The sequence below is a fragment of the Corythoichthys intestinalis genome, chromosome 10 (assembly GCF_030265065.1).
Source record: "Corythoichthys intestinalis isolate RoL2023-P3 chromosome 10, ASM3026506v1, whole genome shotgun sequence".
Taxonomy (NCBI): domain Eukaryota; kingdom Metazoa; phylum Chordata; class Actinopteri; order Syngnathiformes; family Syngnathidae; genus Corythoichthys; species Corythoichthys intestinalis.
Genome location: NC_080404.1, coordinates 32,961,356 through 32,983,651, shown reverse-complemented (window position 1 = coordinate 32,983,651; position 22,296 = coordinate 32,961,356). Strand labels below are relative to the sequence as shown.

Sequence of the window (22,296 nt, the reverse complement as noted above, 5' to 3'; positions counted from 1 at the left end):
GCGTCTCCATTTGAACAATGTCGCAATGCCGCATGAAAACGATGTAGTATTCATGCCAGGCCCTAGGGGGGAGGTGCAGATTTACAGGGCGACAGAGAATGATGCACTTTGACCCCACCAAGCTCCCTCAGCCCGGAAAAAAATATGCCTGCCCACTCGAAGCAATGTCATTTTTCTTTTGTCCAAAAAGGCACAAAAATTTAAACATTCGACATATTTAATTTTAAAATATTATTAAAACAGTAAATTAAAGCCGACATTCCGCCATATTTGCTGTTTTTAATGTTTAGTAGCACTGCTGCGCACCCCCAATGTGATGTGTACGAGTGCTGACGTTAACAACGTGGTCTCGCACCGCAGGAGCCTTTGATATGCATGCCGAGGAAGCCCCCCCCTCAATCCCCCCGCAATTGGATTCTTCCACTTTGGAGGCAGGATTCAGAATTTTTCGTCTTCGCCGACACCATATGCACGCTAGGCGAGTCCGCTACCTCAGTCATTGCGTCTTTGTGTCGCAGATTCGCCATGTAAACTGCCCCTTAGTTTCAGGGCTCCGGAGTCGCTAAGCTAGTGCAAGTCAATAGTGGTTGAAATCACCTCCATTGACTAATTAAACCCCTGCTAACTTGAAGATTAAGCTTTATGTGAAAAATTCTGATCTTCCCCTTCAAATTAATTATCGGAAAGTCAATTACATGCGATGACATTTTTATGTTGTCATTCCTACGTTGATGCAGCAAAGGGAGAAAAATTGGTAAGAAGTAATCGATAAATTACTTTTAAAGTAACTTAGTCACTTTGATAATTAAGTAATCAGTGAAGAAGAGTAATCCGTAATTAAATTACTTTTTCATGTAAACTGACAACACTGAGAACAACAGTCAGTATGTAGTCCGTAAAGAGTGTGTATGACAAATTTTATAAACTGGTTGAAACATTAAATGGATCCCAATAAACCCATCAATTTTTCATCAATCAGACCGACAGTTAGATTCTTCCTGTAGAGAAGTCAGGCGACAAAAATTTCACAAAAGGCCAAGATTACCATACTCCACAAATCCATACGTATAATATCCATCTAGTCATTCTCTGTAAGATTTGTCCTCATTATGGTAATGGGTGATCCTAATCACAGCTGAATTGAAATCACTACTATAGTACTTAGTTAAATGTGCAAGAGGGAGATTTAAAAAATGCAGTATCTCTGAATTGGACCTCATTAGAGTGTCCTAATGGCCAGTCAGTGTATAATAAGATGTTGTAATGCATCATGAGAATCAATTCAAGTCTTTTGAATGTTGCATTAGGGATATTACAAATGAGAAAGTTAAAAAAAAGCACAGCAGCACAGTTCAAGGAGGCACAGTGAACACATGCTAGTGGAGTGCATAGAAATAAGTCGAGCCTCCACTGCTCTACGATTGCATAACCTGCCCCTAACAAGTGGAACTTATCTCATCACCATGGTTACAGCACTCGGATGAGGCAGAATGCCGTCACTGGGCTGACAAACACAGTGTGGCGCGGAGATTCGCAGGCTCCCCTCGAAGGCGTGAAAATAAAAGTCAGGTTTAAATAACAGCACCACCGCCCCCTGCGGCACTTGCACAAAGAGGTTTTTCGAGATTTGTGACTTGAAATAAGAAGAGCGTATAAATGAGCTGCAGGGATTATAAAGCTCCAAAACAGAGAAGTCATTCTTCTTGTGTTTACAGGTGTTCAAAGATGAGCTGGAAGGCCTGATTCAGGACCAGATGACCAAGGGCAACAACCCAACAGGTCTGCTGGCCCTGAGACAGATAGCCGACCTAATAATGGCCAGCACGGTGGGAGGGGCTGGGCCCTTGACGTCACCCATCAGTAAGTGTTTGTGTGCGCGGGATGAATCTATTCGTTCTTGTCGGCCTGAAACAGCAAAAAAGTTGCGAAGGGCATTGTCAACGTCTCCATTAAGCAGCACGCATGACCACTCGAGCGGGTGAATCGCAGCGGTTTGGAATGATAATTATATTAGCCCAACTTCTGGTTGCAGCAATTGCAAGCCATCATTTTTTATTGACTTTCATTGTGGAAGAAATCTAAACGTCAGCATCTATACCAACTAGCGATAGGCATAATAATCCGTCCATTTTGTGGAGTTCATTATTTTGTTTTATAGTAATTGCAGCAAAATGGAAAACATTCCGTTGATTTAGTCATTACTAGGTTCCTCTTAAAAACACGGCATGACGCAGCTCCTCCAGGCAGCAGTTTGCTCAATAGGCTAATTCAGAATGTTTGTAAACCATAGAAACTTTGATACTTCTGTGGCCTGTACTACGGACGGAGTTCAACCTCCCCAGAAGTAATCGTGTTTACCAGCGGGTAACCAGAGTTGACAAAGCCTGGTTATCTAGTTTGTGGTCAATCGGTGCTACGACGCTGATTATGAGGTTGATTAGTCAAATCTGTGTCAACCCAATCAGAGTTACTGCGCGTTCACGTAAAAGGGGGCAGAGACCAGAGTCAAACACTACTTGTGACACTGGCACGGGCACCTTACTTCACAGAGGAGAAAATCCAGCCCTATCCGGCCCGAGCCCAATCAGTTAACTTGATTTGCAGGCCCAAGCCCGGAATCCTGGGGTTAAGCAAGATCTAACTCTGAGACGACCAGGTTTGACGTGTGGCGTGTGTTGCCATGGCAACACTCCCCGGTTCCAACATAGCCACCTTTCGTAGTCTGGGAAGATAGGTTGCACGTGATGAGTTACTCTCGAAGTTACCCTGCTAAGCCAGAAAACCGGCTTCGTAGTACAGGCCACTGGTTAGCAGAACGTGAGAGACTACAGCCGAGTTCAACTTAAACAAAGACAAAACTTTGTGTTTGGGGTTGCACCGACAGATATACTCAAAAACCCGTTGTTCCCCCCGCCCCATTTCCTTTAAAAATACAACTATATTAAACCCGCAGAAAATGTGAGTGAAGAAGGTAAAGCAAGTGGACTTGGTAAATAGTTGTACAGACAAGATAGGAAGACTTGTCTGGTGGTGGAAGAGCCTCTTATAAGAGGATTGACTGGGACCCAAATGTCATCCTTATCACACACACGCACACTGAAAAACTCTGAGACTACATTTACTAACACAAAGGTTAAGGAATTTTATATCCTTTGAGTTCAAGAGCCAGTCTCTCAATAATCATGATAACAGGAGCCAGTGATCATTTCCACCATTTTTTCATCAACTTACTTTTTAAATGTAAATTACAGATGGCGTTGGGTCCCACTTTTAGCAGTTCAGCAGTTGTCTTCTTTTCAACTGACACAAAGTTGAAACATTCAAAAAACAGAAGTGGAGAGGGGGAAAAAAATCAAATCAAGTCTTGTACCTTGTATCTAATTGTTTTTTCTTTGGTTAGATTTTTGTTTGTACTAGTGGTGCTATAGGGGAATTTTTCAGTTTTTGTCACCCAATTTGCTCCTAAGACCATGAGTGTGCAACTCATTTTTAATGTGGGAGTGAATAGTTTTGGTTTCCTTTGGATTTCCAATATGTTTGCCAACTGCGGCAATCGATTATCAAAAGAATTGACAACAATGGCGTACCGCAAGCAACACGTCACTTTTGCCCATTAATATTCATGATGTTAGCAACTGTGGCTAGGCGGGTCAATCTCCCGTTGGTCCCGAATAGTAAATGATTGGAAATAGTGTACGAACGAGATGTTTACTGAGCTAAACCTACCAATTCTGTCCGAAAAGGGTGTCCCTGGTGCTAAATTCACTGGTAAAGATGTGTAAAAACTAGGGCTGTCAAACGATTACATTTTTTAATCGAGTTAATTACAGCTTAAAAATTAATTCATCGTAATTAATCACAATTAATCGCAATTCAAACCATCTATAAAATATGCCATATTTTTCTGTAAATTATATATATATTCTGTAAAATAAATTGTAGGAATGGAAAGATAAGACACAAGATGGATATATGTACATTCAACATACGGCGGTACATAAGGACTGTAGTGGGCATTTCACTCTACTGTCATTTAAATCTGTCTATGCTATCCTCACTCAGAAGCGTCTACTTTTTCCAAAGCTACACAGCTAGTGAACGACGCCTTAATAATCAGACTTCTTCCTTTTTCATCTGATTTATTAATAAAATGGCCTCAAACCATTGTCCTCTTTAGACCGTTGTAAAACTACAAAAAAAAGTACACAAGCATTGCATTAGCAACAACGTTAGCTTAGCACGCTATACAGGTTCACTAAACATAAACAAAAAGCGTCTCATACAAAAAATATAACATTTCGCTTACTAACATAATATGTACATTCTTTACAACAACCATACTTACGGACAAATCTTGTCCAAGGATCATATAAGCACAACATTATCAGCCTGAAACGTCGTGCAGCCATAATGAACTGGCAAGAAAACAATAAACCATGTCGCAAAGCGACCACAAGAGTCCGCTGTTGGACAGCACAAAAAGCCTTGCTGTAAAACTTACCAAAAGGCAGAATACTTTCTGAGCGGGACATGTGCGTTAATTGCGTCAAATATTTTAACGTGATTAATTAAAAAAATTAATTACCGCGCGTTAACACGATAATTTTGACAGCCCTAGGAAAAACATACAAATGTTCAGTTAAAGAAATGGCTTGAGTGTCAAAGGCTGAAAAAGACAAGCCGACCTGATCCAGAGTTAGCTTTTTTATCGACACCTTTTTCTTGTGTGCATTGCCTTACACCACTGAAAAATGACATTTCCTGTTTCAACAAGCTATCCTTTACCACCATATGCCCTGTCTTTGTTATATATTATATCCTCTGGTTGTCTTACGTCTCTGACAGTTCTTGGGGGCAATTAACATAGCTATTTTTGTGTAGCACTTGCAAATGCTACTCTTTGACAGCCAACAAACAATTTTAATTTTTTCATTAATAACAAATCTTAATTCCATAATTTATTTACACTTCCCCCTTACTAAAGTTGTTTTTTTTACAACAGAAAAGTTGTAGTCAGATACCATTTTAATTTTTTCTGGTCATTCATTGTCAGACAGAAGCAGCAAGGCAAAACGCAGTATCTAAGTAAAAATATCAAAATGGCTTACCTCTTCGTCCTCTGAAGGACCATGGCCCCCCAAAAAATGTTTACTGCATATGAAATGTGAATGGCTTCACCTTGCTGGCGTTAAACTGGTCTTTTGGACGTCAGCACAAGTTGATCCATTCTTCACATTTTTTCTTCCGAGTTTTTGGTTTCGGGAAACGTATGAAGAAAACATCCTTCATATGTCGTAATGTCTAGAGTTGTTTCTACAAGTTCCATAGCAGCAGTGTTTGATCGGCATGTTCTTTTTTGAAAGATTACTGGAAAAAACAAGCAGAAATCATTTGAAATGGTTGAATGCGAGGGCGTGTCGATAATGTCCCACTTCTGTGTTACGATGGCGACGTCACGGTTTAAAAATAGCATTCGTGCAGAACACTATTAGAATTTCAAAAAGCAAAGCAGAGGACAAACACTTAATATTCTTTTAGAGTTGTTTATTTATTTTTTGAGGGAGGGGGCGGGAGGAACATTCATTTAAAATATTCTATTTGTATTTTACAAAACAAAAATGTAGAGAATCTATTTTTATATTTCACTTTTCATTCATTGTTTTTTATTTTTTTTAATAAGAGGTAAACTAAATACAGTAGTACCTCGACATACGATCGCTTCGACACACAATCTTTTCGACATCCGACGTAAAATTTGACTCGCCATTTGTTTCTACATCCGACAACATGCTCCAAATACGACGACATGACAGCACCGCAAACGAACGCATGGCGGATTTTCATGTGTGAGAAATCAACACAGATTTTCAAAACGTTGGTACAGTTGGTCAAACAAGGAAAAAAGTGATGCTTACCTTTGAAATGAAAATGCAAATTATATAAAAATATGAGCGCTGGGGTGCGCATCCATGAGCTGGCTCAACAATACAGCTCCACGGTCCTCTTCCGACCACCGTTCGCCAGTCTTTCTAAGTTAAGGTGACAATATTATTGTGGTAACGTCGCCAAGGAAATCGCCAGCTTTGTCACGTTTTTATCATTTATTTAAGAACTTATTCAACACAAAAAGTCCATTTCCCTCCGCGGTTGACTGTGCTCTTGAGAAAACGAAAGTATTATCTCTACCGCACTGACCTATCTCACTGTGACGTCAGCCCCGCGGTGCGTTCAGGTACAGCAAACATGAGAATCCGATTCGTTACATTATTCACAGGAATGATTATTAATTATTATTATTATTATTATTATATTATTCCGATTTTTATTCATAATTTATTTGTTTTGCTATGTTTAATTGCCATTTTTAATAGTACCAGCAGTATTTATTAAGGATTTACTGTAGGTTTTTGGGCTGTGGAACGAATTAATGGACTTATAATGTATTCCTATGGGAAAATCCTGCTCGACATACGACCATTTCGACTTACAAACAAGGTCCTGGAACGAATTAACTTCGTATGTAGAGGTACCACTGTATTGTATTTTACAAATTGTTTTATATTTTTAAGTAAAAAGAATATTATTTTCATTTTTTATTTAAAAAAAATCTTTGTTATTATTGATTAAATTTTTTCAACAAAAAAAAGGGGGGGGACTAAATACCCTCTGAATTCTCCTTGATACGCATAAATTTTATTCAAACTTTCATTTGAGTGAAAAACATTAAGTCAATCTTTCGCGGGACACACAGAATGACATGGCGGACCATATCTGGCCCCCGGGCCTTGTGTTTGAGATCTTGCCTCAGACAATTCATTCAAAATATCCCTTGCAGCAATAGCATCACTTATATAAACTAAAAGGTTTATGTAGTTTCAATTTTAAATATGGAACAAATTGTTTTCCCCTAAGAGTATTCTTATTGAAGGTTTTTAATTTGAAATTTAATGACATGATCTCTAGAGCAGCTAAGATCCATTCAGCGCTCCTCCTACAGCAAAAGCAGTTCAAATGTGTTTTACTTGATTTGTGCGCAAAGGCCCAGAAGAAGACTAAACCTTTTAATGTTCCTCAAGAGGGCAACTCCATCTGACACTGTTTTGAATGCACAGACATAGCCATCCATCCAAAATACACACATGCAATCTTAAAATCCAAAGGCACACACTAAGGGATAGTGTTGGAGAACCAATGTGAAGATCAAATGCACCCCAGTGATGCTTAGAAGTCCACCATCCATATCTTTTTATGGAAACTTAACTTTTTTTTTTTTAAATGGAGATGTCTTTGTTTTCCCAGTCATACTCCCTGAAGTTTCCCTTTTCTGCCTGCGGGCCTCGTGTCTTACATGAGACTTCTTCCAGCTTAGCAGATCACCTTGTTTGTCTTTAAATTGAGTGCATTAATGTTAGGAAAATGGCTGTGAAGTCAAACCGAGCTTTGCCCTTTTAAAACGCATAAGTGCCTGTAAGAGATGGCGTCGTTAAATCTCCTTATATGGCAGCGCCGTCCAAAATATCCTCTCTGGGAACTTTCAGAAAGCAGTTTTTAAGGTTCACATGCTCCCCGGGGGAGGTTTTAGCTTTATCTGTGGTGAAGGCAAAGCCTGTAAACATCCTTGTTATGTCTGAAAATGTAGTTAATGCAAACTTCTTACAGGATGATGTGTTGTCCCATTGCAGGCTTGGGAATGGTGTCTCCGATCAATGACTTGTATGCCGTGGAGTCCCCATCCTTTTCTAAAGGCGAGAAGCAGAGCCGCTGCAAGTTAGCTGGCCTCTACAGGCTCATTGACCTTTTTAGCTGGGCTCGTTTCACAAGTTCCTACATCACCGTGAGTGTTGACATCCTGTGCACGTCTCTCTGACTTCTTGAAACGTTCACCTAAAGGCCTAAAGGGAGATACGGCCTTCTTTTGTGTATGAACTTCCCAAACGAGGAAAAAAAAAAACTCGAGGACACAGAGTAACTCACAATACCATTTTATGCCATTGATAACAATAGTATAATGTGACATAAATAATATTTTTCACGTGATCTTGATAAAAAATGCAGAAAGAACACATGGATACTGTCCTGGTGCACATTCAACATACAAAACATAACTGGGTATTTATTGTGTGTTTTGATTTTTTTTTTTTTTTTTCTACTTAACTCTTTCAATGCCACTGAAGATGATGGATGTATATTTATGTTAAGTATCCGGCTTTTTTCCCTCCTTGTGGTGCAAATTTAATTAGTCACTACTAGGAAATGTGCCGGTTTCAAGATTTACCGTGGTATGAAAATGTCACCGTTTCAAAACAATTACAATTTTCCGTCATACCGTAGTACGGTCTTCGCTATTATACATTTCCCAAAAAATGCAGCCAGAAGTGTCTTGGAGCGGCAGCGCTCACCCCTCCCTCTCCGGTTGTTGCTGTGTGTGTCAGTGACGCTATTCTGCTATATAGCCAGCGAACCAAAAAAACACTCCAAACACAAGGCGTACTTTTCTTGAATTTATGGACGTCTTAAATCAAGGTAACTGAAATAAACAAAACAAATACATTTAAAACATTGTACAATAGTATTTTTACACGTGTGAGTAGCTTCATTAGCACAAACACAGCAGAATGTGAGGAAGTCATATCCATGAACATCATGAAAAAGTTCGCCAAAAACAAAACACACATTTTCCTTTCAAATTCAAAATACAAACTAACTAAAAACTTACAAAGACGAATGTTAGCCTTGTCTTAGCTGCGAGAGCAACTTCGTCGAGGTTATAAATCTCATGGCCACTGAGAAACAAGCTTGAATAAAGGAAAAGGGATAACATCAAAGATGGCTAATCGCAGATGATCTTGCTCTAAGCACAAATGCACGTTCGCTAGACAAGGAGAGGTCTCACTCCCAATGTTTTTTAGATGAAACCTTTACACAACAATATTTACATTTTAAGTAACTTATACATTTTTAACTTAATAACTCATGAATTATTTATGTCTTTTTATAACAAAGGCATGACATGTAGACTAGAGTTGACACAGTGGCTGAAAATGGCGAAACTTCACTTGAGCTTTTTGCCCTCTTAAAAAAAAAATACAGTAGATACATTTTAGTTTTATTTAGAAGTGTTTTTACCTTTTTTATAGCAGTTATTTTTGTTCTTGCTCTAATCTTGAGCAACCTGAGCTGTGGCTTTGGGTCGTCTATAAGTTCTATTGATTTTAATTTTATTTAAAATATTTGTTCTTTTTTTGTTTATTTATTTTAACATAATATTCATTTTCCAATTTGGAAATATGTTTTGAAGAAGAAAAAAAAAAATCCCGGAATTTTTTTTGTTTTGATTTTTTAACCCATACATCTCAAAATGAAACATTTTGGAGCTATAAATGCAATACCGTGAAACCGCGGTATCTTTCCTCAGAGTTATCATTAGAGGTGAGAATCTTTGGGTACCTAACGATTCGATTACGATTCAGAGGCTCCGATTCGATTATAAATCGATTATTGATGTCACCCAAACCCCCCCCCTTTAATGTTTTGTACATTAGTTCCAAAATAGTTTAAAAATCCTATTAGGCTAAACCAAACTAATATTTAAGTATCAAGTTAACAGTTAAAAACATTAAATAAAACACTCAAGTCCCCATTCTGTATCAGCAACTTTAAACTACATTCAATTAATTTAATGATGTGAATCAACTGTTAAAGTTGATAAAATTGCTTCCGTTATTCCATAATTTCCCTTCTGTCTAATTACAATATGTCAAAGTTTTAAAACTGTTTCATTATTTAAAGATAGATTCAAGTCAAGATTTTGCTGATTTAGGAGTATTTCAGAAAAAAAGTTAATTAGGTTCGCTACAACAGAGCCTTCTAGAGAAGTCTACTGCTTTAAGATGGCGGCTGTTTACAACGCGGCAACTACTAAATGGGAAGCATGTCGTTTCACATCTAGTTCTTTTAATATGGTCTAACACCGCAGTCGTATGTCATTTAGTATCTAGTTCTGCATATATGTGATATCTACTTTAGCCGTATGTGGCCGTATGTTTGTAGCAACTAGCAACTGGGCGTTGTTTGAACCAGCTGTCGGCCGCAGTCAGGTATTTTTTTTTCTTTTTAATCTAGCGGCATGAGTTGAACATGATATTTGCTCTCGGTCCGTTCCTCATTGCGTCCTGAAGACCGCGCTGACTGTGTTCATGCTTTACCTGGTATAATTCAATAATCAGAATTTGGATGTTTGGGAATCATTCTCGAATCTTCCACGGCTGAATCGCGAATAATCTAAGAATCGGAAATTTCGCACGCCTCTAGTTATCATACCGTCAAAATCTCATACCGGCACATGCCTAGTCACTACTCACTAGTAGACATCCCTCCCGTTTCAAATCATTTGGATGTCAGTTGCCGTCGATGGCAACCTCATATTCACGCTCCAGGTTTGTGACATTCTTAGGCAAAATACACATGAAGCCAAAGAAAGCAGCACACTTGAGATCCACTTAAAGTAACTGCTTTTGAGGGGGCAGTTTTGTCCTCCTGAAAATTCCCCAGCCCCATTGGGCTTTCGTCACCATGGCAACCAGAGGCTGAGCCGGTACGGCATAGCTAGGGGAATAGCTTACTTGTAGCCAAGCCGTCTATAGTCTGAAGACAAAGGCGAGCCGACATTTTCACTTGTGGAGGCAGCACTCTAGTGGCAATTAGTGTAGCCAACGCAAAAACTCTGCTTTTGGTTGGGACAACTAAAGCTCGCAAGTAGTCTGGCAGCCATACTCAATTGCTTGGAAATCGAGAAAATGATTTGTGAGGTCGAAATTCAGCAAAAACTTACTTGGGTTTGGAATTAGATGTGGGCAGTAAGGCACTTCAGTGATTTTCCTGTTAGTATGTACTGTAAGTATCGTATTGGCCCGAATATAAGACGGCCCTGATTATAAGACGACACCCTCTTTTTCAAGACCCAAGTTTGAAAAAATACTTTCTAACCACCAAATTAAATTTTATACAGAAAATAATTACAGTACATCTGAAACAAATGATTATAACAATCAGAGGTTGCGCTAGACATTTTCGTTGTCTGTCATTTTGACTGACAGGGTCATAAAAATCCGGTCATAGTCTATTTTTACCCGTCACTTAAATTTTTAAAATGATAATGATGACATATTCAATAGTGTTTAGTATTCATTCATTTTTAATTAATATTGTAACGCTTGCTTGGCGGCGAAAAATTAGACACGGAAGTCGTGGTATTTTTCTCCCTTTTTACTCTGCTTACCGCCAACAACTCCGCCCCAAAGAAAAAGAGGCAACGATATAGACCCCAATCACCAACGTCACACAATGATCTTAATTGTGGTTGTCAGTCCAAAATCTTTTAAATATATATTAAATGCATCTTACCAGATATAAAAAGACTACTACATAGTCTGTGGTGATCGTTTGGTGCCCAGATTTCTTGTCGAATTACAGCAGTCCATCTCGCTCTCGTCTTCGGGTCTCTCAGAATACGGTACAACTTCAAGTCTCTCCGTCTATCTTCTCTGTTACAGCAACCAACCACCACACACGCCTTCACCATTTTGATTATTAATATTAACGAGCAGAAAAACACGCCGTAATAGGAAGCATGTACGTAGCGGTAATGTGTAAACATGACGAGCTGACACACAATATGGCGGGTCCGGTCAGGGGGGCGGATTGGGGTCTATACACAGGCGGCAATCTTGTCCATCAATTGGATGACGCGCTGGCACACCGGGTGCACCAATAAGAACCTCGCGTTGATGTGTCAATCACGGTGCCGCCGCCAGTCCCCGGTGACGCCACAATATTCTGACAGAAGAGCCAACGACGTCATGCATTAAGAGAGACAATAGCTAATTAATATGCTAACTCGCCACCCTGTGGTCTGGGGTGTGAATTGCAACCTGTCAAAATGACGGACGGACTTCAGTTTTTTCCGTCACCGTTTTAAAAAAAACCGGTCAACGACGGAAAATATCCGGTTAACGCGACCCCTGATAACAATATATTTTAGAGAAAAAGCATGTTACGTATTTTGCATCATTCAAATCTTAATATCTGAACATTTAAATATGTAAACTAAAGTGCAATCACATTCGTAAATGAATGGCTTCTGGTTTTTGAAATGTAAATAAACTCATGTATTGTGATAAAACAACAAAATTGCAATAACTGCATTAACCATCGAAGTGAAGTCTAACTGTAGTGTCGAAATAAATCTGAATAAGGAAAAACATTGTAATAAAATAATGCAAACTGGTTAAACTTGAGAGTAGCTGAGATCTGTCATGACAGAACATCGCTTCAATAATATCTGGCGCCATCTAGCGTCGTGAATGGGTATAATGTCTAGACAGCGAGTATAAGACGAGCACTTCTTTTTCAGTCTTATTTCAATGCAAAAACAAAACACCGTCTTATATTCGGGCCAATACGGTAGTTAAAAAGTCAAACTTCATAATACTTTGTCCTCTTTCTGGTAAATGAATTTTTAAATACACATTCTCTCATAAAAATAAATATATAGTGTATATACAGTGATAGCCCACAGTTCAATTTCATTTTTAAGGGCACAAAACAATTATACTTTCAACAGTTATTAGACAGACTATGGTAGATGTTGCAACATTAATGTTTTAAAATGTTTAACTTGCGCCTTAGTACTTAAAGAATATCTGTAATTGAATTACTATTTCATGAACATGCTTAAGCAACCGAAATGTAAATCTCTCTTTCAAAGGCATTACTCTATTTTGAAAGTCTCCTTGTTGTCAAATGTTCAATAGTTGACCTTCAGAAAGCAACAATATTAATATTTTAAACTGGTGTATGGCTACAGTACGATAAGAAATATAGCAGCGTCCCTCACGAAAATCTCTGAGCTGTTAAAAGTCTGCTAACCCCAACTGCTCCTGAGAAATAATTAATGGTTTCTGTTTCTGAATTTCTAATGCTTTACCGCATGATCTTAACCCAGAATGAAGTTAGCATTTTCAATTTAAGCCATGTATCCATTCATCTCAGGTGCGTGTCAACAAAGAACAGGACCATGTTCTGATCAGTCCAAGGGGTCTGTCTTTTGCTGAGGTGACCGCAGCAGCTTTGGTGAGTAGCTAAAGTTTGTATTTATGGCAGTTCCACACATTCCACACACTGTGTTTATGAGATATCTGTGAGCCTTCACCCATTTCATTTGGTACATTCTTTATGTGCAGTATTATGATATCATTTTACAGTTTAACAGTTCCCATTTTTATTCAAATCACAGAAAGATAAGTAATTATTGTATGTACATTTAATATCTGTTTTTCTTACTTTGTCCTCTGTCTCAGGCAAATGCAGTATACAGCTTTTGTTACCATGACAACCAGACATATAATGAATCAAGTGGCAAGTCCTGCCAATTTAGCAACTTTTTTTTTTTTATAGTAACTAAAACCTAATTTTGAAACTTTTTTGTAGTGGAAATAGAAGATTTATGAAGTCTCTGAGACTCTCACCCAAACAGGATGTTCAAATAGCCTGCTTCAACCCCCAAGTGACTATTTATAATCTTAACGCCATAAAAAAAACAGGCATCCACATACTGGGACTTGCATTTTGTGTTATATAGGCCACAATATTAACATTGGGTATACGGGTACAAGTAGGCATGTGCTGATATGATATTCTGATGGTATGAGAACCTTAAGCCAAAATATAATGGTTTCACGGTATTGCAATTATAGCTCTACAATGTGTAACTTTGAGATATCTGGGTTAAAAAAAAAAAAAACTTTTTTCCATTTAACAGATTTTTTTTTTTCAATATATTAGCAAATTGGAACACGAGTATAATGTTAAGTTAAAATAAATTAAAAATAACAATATTCTAAATAAAATTGAAATAAATGCAGTCCTTTAGGTGAGCTTAAACCCACAGCCACAGCTCGACATTATCACTATCAGAACAAAAATAAAAAAATAGGTTTAAAAAACCTGGAACATAAGTATAATGTTAAGTTAAAATATTTTTTTTAGATAACCAAAAATAACTGAAATATTCTAAATAAAATAAAAATAAGTGGCGGGGATGGCGTGGCTCAGTGGTAGAGTAGTTGTCCCCCCAACCCAGAGGTTGTGGGTTCGATTCTCTGCCCTGATGAACTCGCCTAAGTATCCTTTACACCATTTACCAAGTGTTGTCCTTTAGGTGAACATAAAGCGACAGCCACAGTTCAACATTATTTCCATCAGAGCAAAAATAATTGAATTATTTCTATAAAAAGCACGTGTGTATGACTCGTATCATGTTTAAATGATATACACACTCTCAAAAAAAAAAAAAAAAAGAAAAAAACACCCTTTTTACCACTGCTAGACACACTAAACATGCTGGAGTTAACTCTCGTAGCTGGTGGAAAACATTTAGGACTGTGTTTACTAACCTTTAATTTTGTATAAATGTGAAATCATATCGGGGGTATTGCATCTTCGGTTGCCACCCTCCGCAAACATGTTTTACATGTCGGTTGGGCCTCCTCCTCTAACCTGTGGCCGTCTGTAACTTTTCTCTAGCTGAAGTATTCCCAAACCAGCGATTTCGTTTTCTTCGAGTGGGGGAAAAAGTTTAGGAGTTTCACCTCCAGCCATCATGTAGCACAGCTGACTCACTGACACTGAGCAACAGTCGGTGGGGGAGGGTTAAAGAGCATACGACATGAAAAAAAAAAAGTCTTAAATGGCATTATTATGTGAATTAGAATCATATTTTGAGACGATTCGACTATATACAACAATTTAGCAAATTGCAGATGACGAGAAATTAGTCTTTTAATCTGCCGGTTAGCCACGCCTATCATTATAGGGCTTTAGCGTCCCCAACAGGTGGATGACGTCAGCGGTAGACTGGGCTCATCGGTTTTACTATTCAGCCCATTGAGGGGGAATTATTCAGAACGAGGAAAACGCGACGAAGAGAGCCGCAAAATGTCATTGTTTCAGTCTCTCTACTCCAATATTTTTACAGGATATTCTTTTTATCCAAGTATTTTTCCCCAATAGCTATATAAATGGCTTGAGAAGGACCAGTCAGCCCGTCGAGGGGGAACTATTCACAACGAGGAAAACGCGACGAAGAGAGCAGCAAAATGTCATTGTTTCTGTCTCTTTACTTCAATATTTTTACAGGATATTCTTTTTATCCAAGTACTTTCCCCAATTGCTAAATAAATTGCATGGTCATGACAAATAACAGTCTTGTGCTAAATGGAATATGAAATCATAAAAATGCATTTATTCAGGACAACATGGCAAAATTACTCCATAATGGTCAAAACTGTCGACTTCACCTTTACTGTCGCACCTCCCGAACGATATTTTATGACACCTAAATCGGACATATGTCATTTCCCTTCCCCGTCTTCGGAGAATGTAAACAAACCAAAAGGCGTGACAGCTAGCCGACATGCTAACCCGAACCGAGTGATGTTTCAAAGTCTTCGAAGCGGAAAATCACACATACGTAGCCTGGATTATTTGACATGACGATTGGGTTGTCGATTGTCTTTGCGGATCGGCAAACCGCCCAGCGGAGAGCAATTTACAGTTCGTTCCCCGGAGGAGGGTGGCTGCAGTTGTTGTGCAGCTAATGTGCTGCTAATGTGCAGGAGGAGAGCTTTTTACATGCCAATCAATGATCAAACGTAAGTAGTTCTTTATTTAAAGAAAGTTTGTAGTGTTTACTTTGTAATAGCTGTATTAATATTTGACATAATACTAAACAAGATGTTTACTCACTTCCTCGTAAGTCCAATGGTCCCACAGTAGTCGTCGGGCTTGTTTTGGCCAATATCCACGGTGAATGGGAACCTTTTGAAACTCCAAAAAGCCGCATACGCCTCTCCCTCAAACAGAATGATTTTTCTGCAGCTGTTTGGCTGGCGTGATGCGAAAAATAAACGTATTATTCCTCAAAATCAGCTGAATCCTTCGTCCTCATACACAACAATACGCTGTATAGTGAAGAGGACGCCTTCTACCGTACACGTCACAGCGCCCTCCTCCTCAATGCAAGACCAAAGGCGGAAGTCACTCATTTTCATGGCGCGGGATTCAAAAAACTAAATAAATATAGCGATCGCTTCCACACACATCCAAGCGGTCCATATCATTCGGGAGCATAAAATACCGCGTGTATTATGAAATAAACATGCTTTTTCGTGTCACGTGCACTTTAAGCCTTGCAGCTACAAGCGAGGGATTTCTCCATGCACTTTGGGACATATAAAATAGCTAATACCTTAGAGACAGTATGATGGAAAATTTTTGCGGTTTTAAAACTGACTTTTTCACACCACGGTATACCTTGAAATCTGTAATAGGCACATGTCTAGGTACAAATGATTAAGTGATTATGGGTACTACATGATTCAAAATGTGATGTCCTCATACTGTATGTGGACGCCAGATCTCAACTACGATTATGTTTTTTTAGGGCTGTCAAACGATTAAAATTTTTAATCGATTTAATCACAGCTTAAAAATTAATTAATCGTAATTAATCGCAATTCAAACCATCTCTAAAATATGCCATATTTTTCTGTAAATTATTGTTGGAATGGAAAGATAAGACACAAGACGGACATAAACATTCAACATACTGTACATAAGTACTGTATTTGTTTACTATAACAATAAATCCACAAGAATGTTAACATTATTAACATTCTTTCTGTTAAAGGGATCCACAGACAGACAAGACAAGACAAGACAAGATAAAATTTGAGTACAAGTTATCGTAATTTTATATTAAAACCCCTCTCAATGTTCTCATTTTAATAAAATTAGTAAAATTTTCAATCAAAAAATAAACTAATAGCTCGCCATTGTTGACGTCGCCGAGCGGGACGTCACATGGGCTCCCTGCTGTTCTTCCACAGTGTCTTTAACTACGTAAGGTAGTGATTGAAATACACCACAAGGTGTCAATGGCGAGTTTTAAATTATTATAATGATCTAGCCAAGGCAAAGTCTGAGTAAGTTTAATGTTTATTTTGCATAGCTATTTTGATTGGGAATGCCAGTTCTCTTTGCATTGAGCCCTTTTCTTTTTGTGAACATTATTTTTTGGAGAGATGGGAATATTATTTTTGTTGTGCTTTCACTAAATGATACTGTAGCGACTTAACTGGTCCACCTAAATGCATGATGGGAAGTTCGGCAACGATGACTGTCAGTGGTGGCTGAAAATAGTATACAGTATGTTCTGCGTTGCGTTCAATTAAGTGAGTTAAGAAAAAGATTGTCTCCTGTGAGAGATAGGGATATTATTTTTGTTATGCTTTCACTAAATGATACTGTAGTGACTTAACTGTTCCGCCCAAATGCATTATGGATAGTTGGGCAGCCATGACTGTCAGTGGTAGCTGCAAATGGTATACAGTATCTTCTGCGTTGTGTTCAATTAAGCGTGTCAAGAAAAGGATCGTCTCTTGTCATTCTTCCCCATGTCGTTTGCCACAATACTTATATTTGTTATGAAAGAGTTACCAAAGCTTAAGCCAATAAAAGGTGCGGTCGAATGAACGCCTGTGTCCACTCACATTTCTCTGCCTTTCGCGCTGAATGTGCTAAATTGTCCATCAATCCATCAAATCCATCATTGTAAACTGTTTGAGGCAACGCATGAATGGGTCATTCAGTGCATGTGTTAATTGCGTCAAATATTTTAACGTAAATAATTTTTAAAAATTTAATTACCGCCCGTTAACGCGATAAATTTGACAGGACTAGTTTTTATCATTATTAACCATTGTTTTTTACAGTGGTACCTCAAGATAAGAAATTAATTTGTTCTAGAGTGGCTTTCGTATCATATTTTCCTTTAATAAACCGTATTTTACATGTAAGTCACCTAATCAGTTCGAAACACTACTAAAACGGCACATTAAATTTTGTAATTTATATTTATTTTTTTTTTTTTATAAATCACATTGAAATAAGAGCCAAATACATTTGAATACACGTGAATTTAAAATCAAAACATATTTTGTCACGATCACCTATAGTGTGTTTCTGGAAGGTATGCCTCGCAAGAAACGGGGATAACTGTTAACGAAGTCTTTTAAAAGAAAAAGAAAAACAGCCATGATTGACCCTGGGGGTTTGTTTCAGGTGAAAGTGAACATGATCGGTGACATAGTGGACCAGGGATCAACCGACTTTGGCATTGACCACTTCGGATTTGCTCCTCATGCCGCAATTTACGCCATGCGGCCTGACTTGAGATGCATCGTCCACGTTCACACACCCGCTACAGCTGCAGTGAGTCGCCGCCAGTTGGCATTCGCAAAACCGCTGTTTAAAGGCTTTGACCCACAGGGGCCGGGATGCTCTGTAATGTGGTTTTACCGTAAACCCTAAATCTTGGCCATAAAATTCACAGTGTGTGACGAACATGACTCGAAAGGCTTTTTATGTGACAGGACAAACGTGTCTCTGTTTAGACGTGGTGGCAGTGACAGTGTTTATTTATGTTAACAGGTGTCCTCCATGAAGTGTGGAATACTGCCCATTTCCCAGGAGGCCTTGCTCCTTGGAGATGTGAGCTGCTTCACTTACCATGGCAGCCTGGATAATAAAGAGGAGAAGGTGGAGTTTCAGAAAGCTTTGGGCCCGACTGCCAAGGTACTGTCAAGTTGAAAGACTCCATTAGTGAAAGGGGATTTTTCACCACTTTCAACAGCTGCTTTACCGCGTTAGTCACTCCAGGTACACCTGCACCATCTAATGAGATCTGTTACAAGAGCTGTATCAACAAAATCTGCCTTTTGGGCATTTTGCTTTTAGTGAGTTCACTTGGAACAGTACCGAAAATTAGTGTGTTATAAAAATGTCATAAGGAGTGAACATTAAGGATGCAACGATACTCGGTTTTTTAATGAACCGTTCAATACGCCCTCTTCGATTCAATACGCAAAATATTCAATCCAAATGAAAAGCTCCCAAAATTTATTTTCCAAATTTATTTTTGTCATCTGTCTCTAAAATGTCGGCGCAGCTTTACCTTGAAAAAACAAACTCTGCTGCTAGCAGCCCCCCTCCTCCAAACTGTACAAAAGGTAGGAGCTGTAGCGCACGAGGATCATTACTCGTGTGGAAAGACAGACACTTAAAGAGGCGGGTTGCCGGCTTTAATATCGTACAGATCCGTTGTTTGGCAGCATGTTGGACGAGCTGATATGCTATCCCCATTCGAACATGTTAAACAAAGACCGTCTTTACGGATACGTACTGCAAAGTCCACCTATATTGATGCCTACGTGACTTCTACGAATAACCTTGCTGTGACAAAAGACAGGTTAAGACCGTGGGTCACAAAGAGCTAACTCACAGTTACATGATGAACAATGAGTGGCAAATTAGGAGCGCTGTACTTCAAACTGGTCCTTTTTATGAAAGTCGATTGTCAAATGCTGGTGTTGTGCAGTAATGAGCAGATGTGACTTCTGTGGCGTTTGTTAACTTTTCTTTTCTTTTTTTTTTTTTTTTAATGCCCGACAACACTCGCACGCACACGCTAGATATAATCAAATAGCAACCTAGATGTGCTACTTTAGATCCCATGCCATTGGCTGCGTGAGCCCAGAGTGATTATGGGTAGCGTAGTCCATACACTACATCGATGGATTAAAAACCGCCATGACTCAATGGAAGTTAATCAGGCCAAATCAATCCATACCAGTGACTATAGATAATGCTGCAAATATTGTTAATTCAGTATGTAACACAGATAGAATCGGGCCACAAATAGGATGTTTTTCTCATGTGGTAAAGATAACTGCTAAGAGAGTAATACCAAACAACAGTGTGCCCCGCCTCACTTTACAAACAGTAAAGATTGTTCTCAGCACTGTTATACAAAATTTCTTAAGAACGGTAAGAAGTAAGCACATGAATATTATGCACTATAATGCATGTTTATATGATGGCATTGTTATTTTTACTTGTTAGCAAAATAAAATTTAAACAAAAAAACACTTGTATTTTTTGTTTTAGAGCATTAAATGGATTAAATCGAATCAAAAATCGTGTCCCTCGTATCGAAAATCGTACCGAACTGTGACCTAACTGTATCATTGCATCCCTAGTGAACATTAGGTGATACTATTCTAATATTGTGTAACTTGTAATCTCCTAACCTGACAAGTATTATTCATTCATTTATCTTCCGTGCCGCTTATCTTCATGAGGGTAAGGGAGGTGCTGGAACCTATTCCAGCTAACTGTGTGCAGTAGGTGGGGTGTACCTGAATTGGTTGCCAGCCAGGAGGGGAAACTCCCAGGAAATGACAGTGTGTTAGCCCACGCCACGATAGAGCTGCGTGGTTAAGTAAGCATCCAGCGCCGTGATGGCTGAAGACCGACCATACCGATTCGGGCAAGCCGAGCGTATGTGCTTGTGTGTCGGGCTAAAACCATCGGCTTCAGTACTGTGTCTCTAAAAAGTCTCACGACCAACTGCTATAATATGCATCCGCTTTAAAGGCCACACATTAAGAATTAAGAAATCGCTAATTAGTGCACTGCTCCGTTTTTTTCCACCGCCGTCCCATTTTTCCCGATCAGACATGTACAATACAAAGGCCACTTGTCTGGGAGTATTTTTGTTTGCCCATGGCAATCGGGAAGCATCGAACTTTATTTAAGTTGTAATATCCCACACATAAATATCTGCTCTGAAAATATTCCAATGTTCAATATTATATATCGATCTATTAATACAATGGTACCTCGACATATGATCGCTTCGACACGCGATCATTTCGACATCCGACGTAAAATTTGACTCGGCAGTTGTTTCTACATCCGACGACATGCTCGAAATACGACGATTTATGAGTAGCGCCGCAGTTTCTTTGTTTTCCTGCAAGACGGACGCACGGTGGATTTTCTTGTGAGAGAAATCAACATAGGTACCAACAATGTTAGTGCAGGTGGTGAAAAAAAAGAAAAAAGGGTGAGGCTTACCATTGAAATGAAGATGGAAATAGGTAAAAATGAGCTTGGTGTCCGCGTCCGTGAACTTGCTCGACAATACAGCCGTAAAATGTCTACGATCTCGGGGGTCCTCCTCCGTTCAACAGTCTCTGTAAGTTAAGGAGACAATTATTATTATTGTAACTTCGCCAAAGAAATCGCCAGCTTCTTCAGGTTTTTAATCATTTATTTCAGAATTTGTGCAACAGAACTTCCTACAGTCCCCCACAGCTGACCTCCAACAACAGAACACGAAAAGTGAAAGTAAAAACTCTAATGCGCTCCCTCTTACTCTGCCGCCTGCCACGCAGTGCGTTCACGTACAACCACGCAAAATACATCCGCCACATTAGAAGCCGATTCATTACATTATTACAGGTATTTATTACTATTTTTATATTATTATTCTGATTTTTATTCATAATTCATTTTTTTTTACTCCTGGTAATTGCTATTTGCAATAGTAACAGCAGTATTTATTTAGGATTTAGTGTAGGTTTTCGGGCTGTGGAAGGAATAAATGGAATTATAATGTATTCTTATGGGAAAATCCTGCTCGGCATAGGACTAGTTCGATTTACAAGCAAGGTCCTGGAATGAATTAACTTCGTATGTAGAGGTACCACTGTACAACATTATTCTTAGTAATAATAGGTCATAAGTTTACATACACAAGGATATTCTTTTACAACATTTTTTCTTTCATAAATATTTTTGTTTATAAATTGATAACTTTCTTTTCTTGATACAATGACTTAAAGTGTATTTCCAGTGGTCATCTGAAAAAATATATATGGGTTATCAAGAGAAATTGTATTCAGATGCGTTTGTTAAACTTGTGGGATTAAAGTTCATTTAGAAAAGCTCGCTGGGATTTTCTTTCCGAGACGCCATGACAATTCAAGTGCCCAGCTGTGTTTTGCTCTCTCTTGGTTAGCAGGGTGCAGAGTTGTAATGCAGTGTCACTGAGAGGTGAAACTTCCATCCAGAGAATGCCACCAGTAGTCCCAGCTTGCACAGTATTCTGAACTATCATGGAATACAAAATGTACGGTTGTCTTATTAACAAGGACAAGCACTACTTTTGCATATCTAAAACAGTAGATCCAGAAAAATGTTTTGTTCACAGAAAATATAACAATAGCAATGATCCGGCGTATCACTCAATAGCAACTGGTGAGTGCGAGGGGAGCCCATACAACAAATTGAGGTTTCATCTGTTCCTAATATGACGGCACAGATTCAAATTTA

General features: G+C 38.7%; 1 protein-coding gene across 3 annotated transcripts in view; it reads left to right on the top strand.

The window, feature by feature from the left end:
* add3b (adducin 3 (gamma) b) overlaps positions 1-22,296 on the top strand; it is a 41,934-nt gene that overhangs the window by 5,907 nt on the left and 13,731 nt on the right. For all 3 annotated transcript variants that reach the window (XM_057848331.1, XM_057848330.1, XM_057848329.1), the window contains exons 3-7: positions 1,716-1,860; positions 7,683-7,834; positions 13,051-13,131; positions 18,181-18,330; positions 18,550-18,693. In XM_057848331.1, the coding sequence (XP_057704314.1) occupies positions 1,716-1,860; positions 7,683-7,834; positions 13,051-13,131; positions 18,181-18,330; positions 18,550-18,693 (672 nt within the window). The remainder of the gene's footprint in view (positions 1-1,715; positions 1,861-7,682; positions 7,835-13,050; positions 13,132-18,180; positions 18,331-18,549; positions 18,694-22,296) is intronic.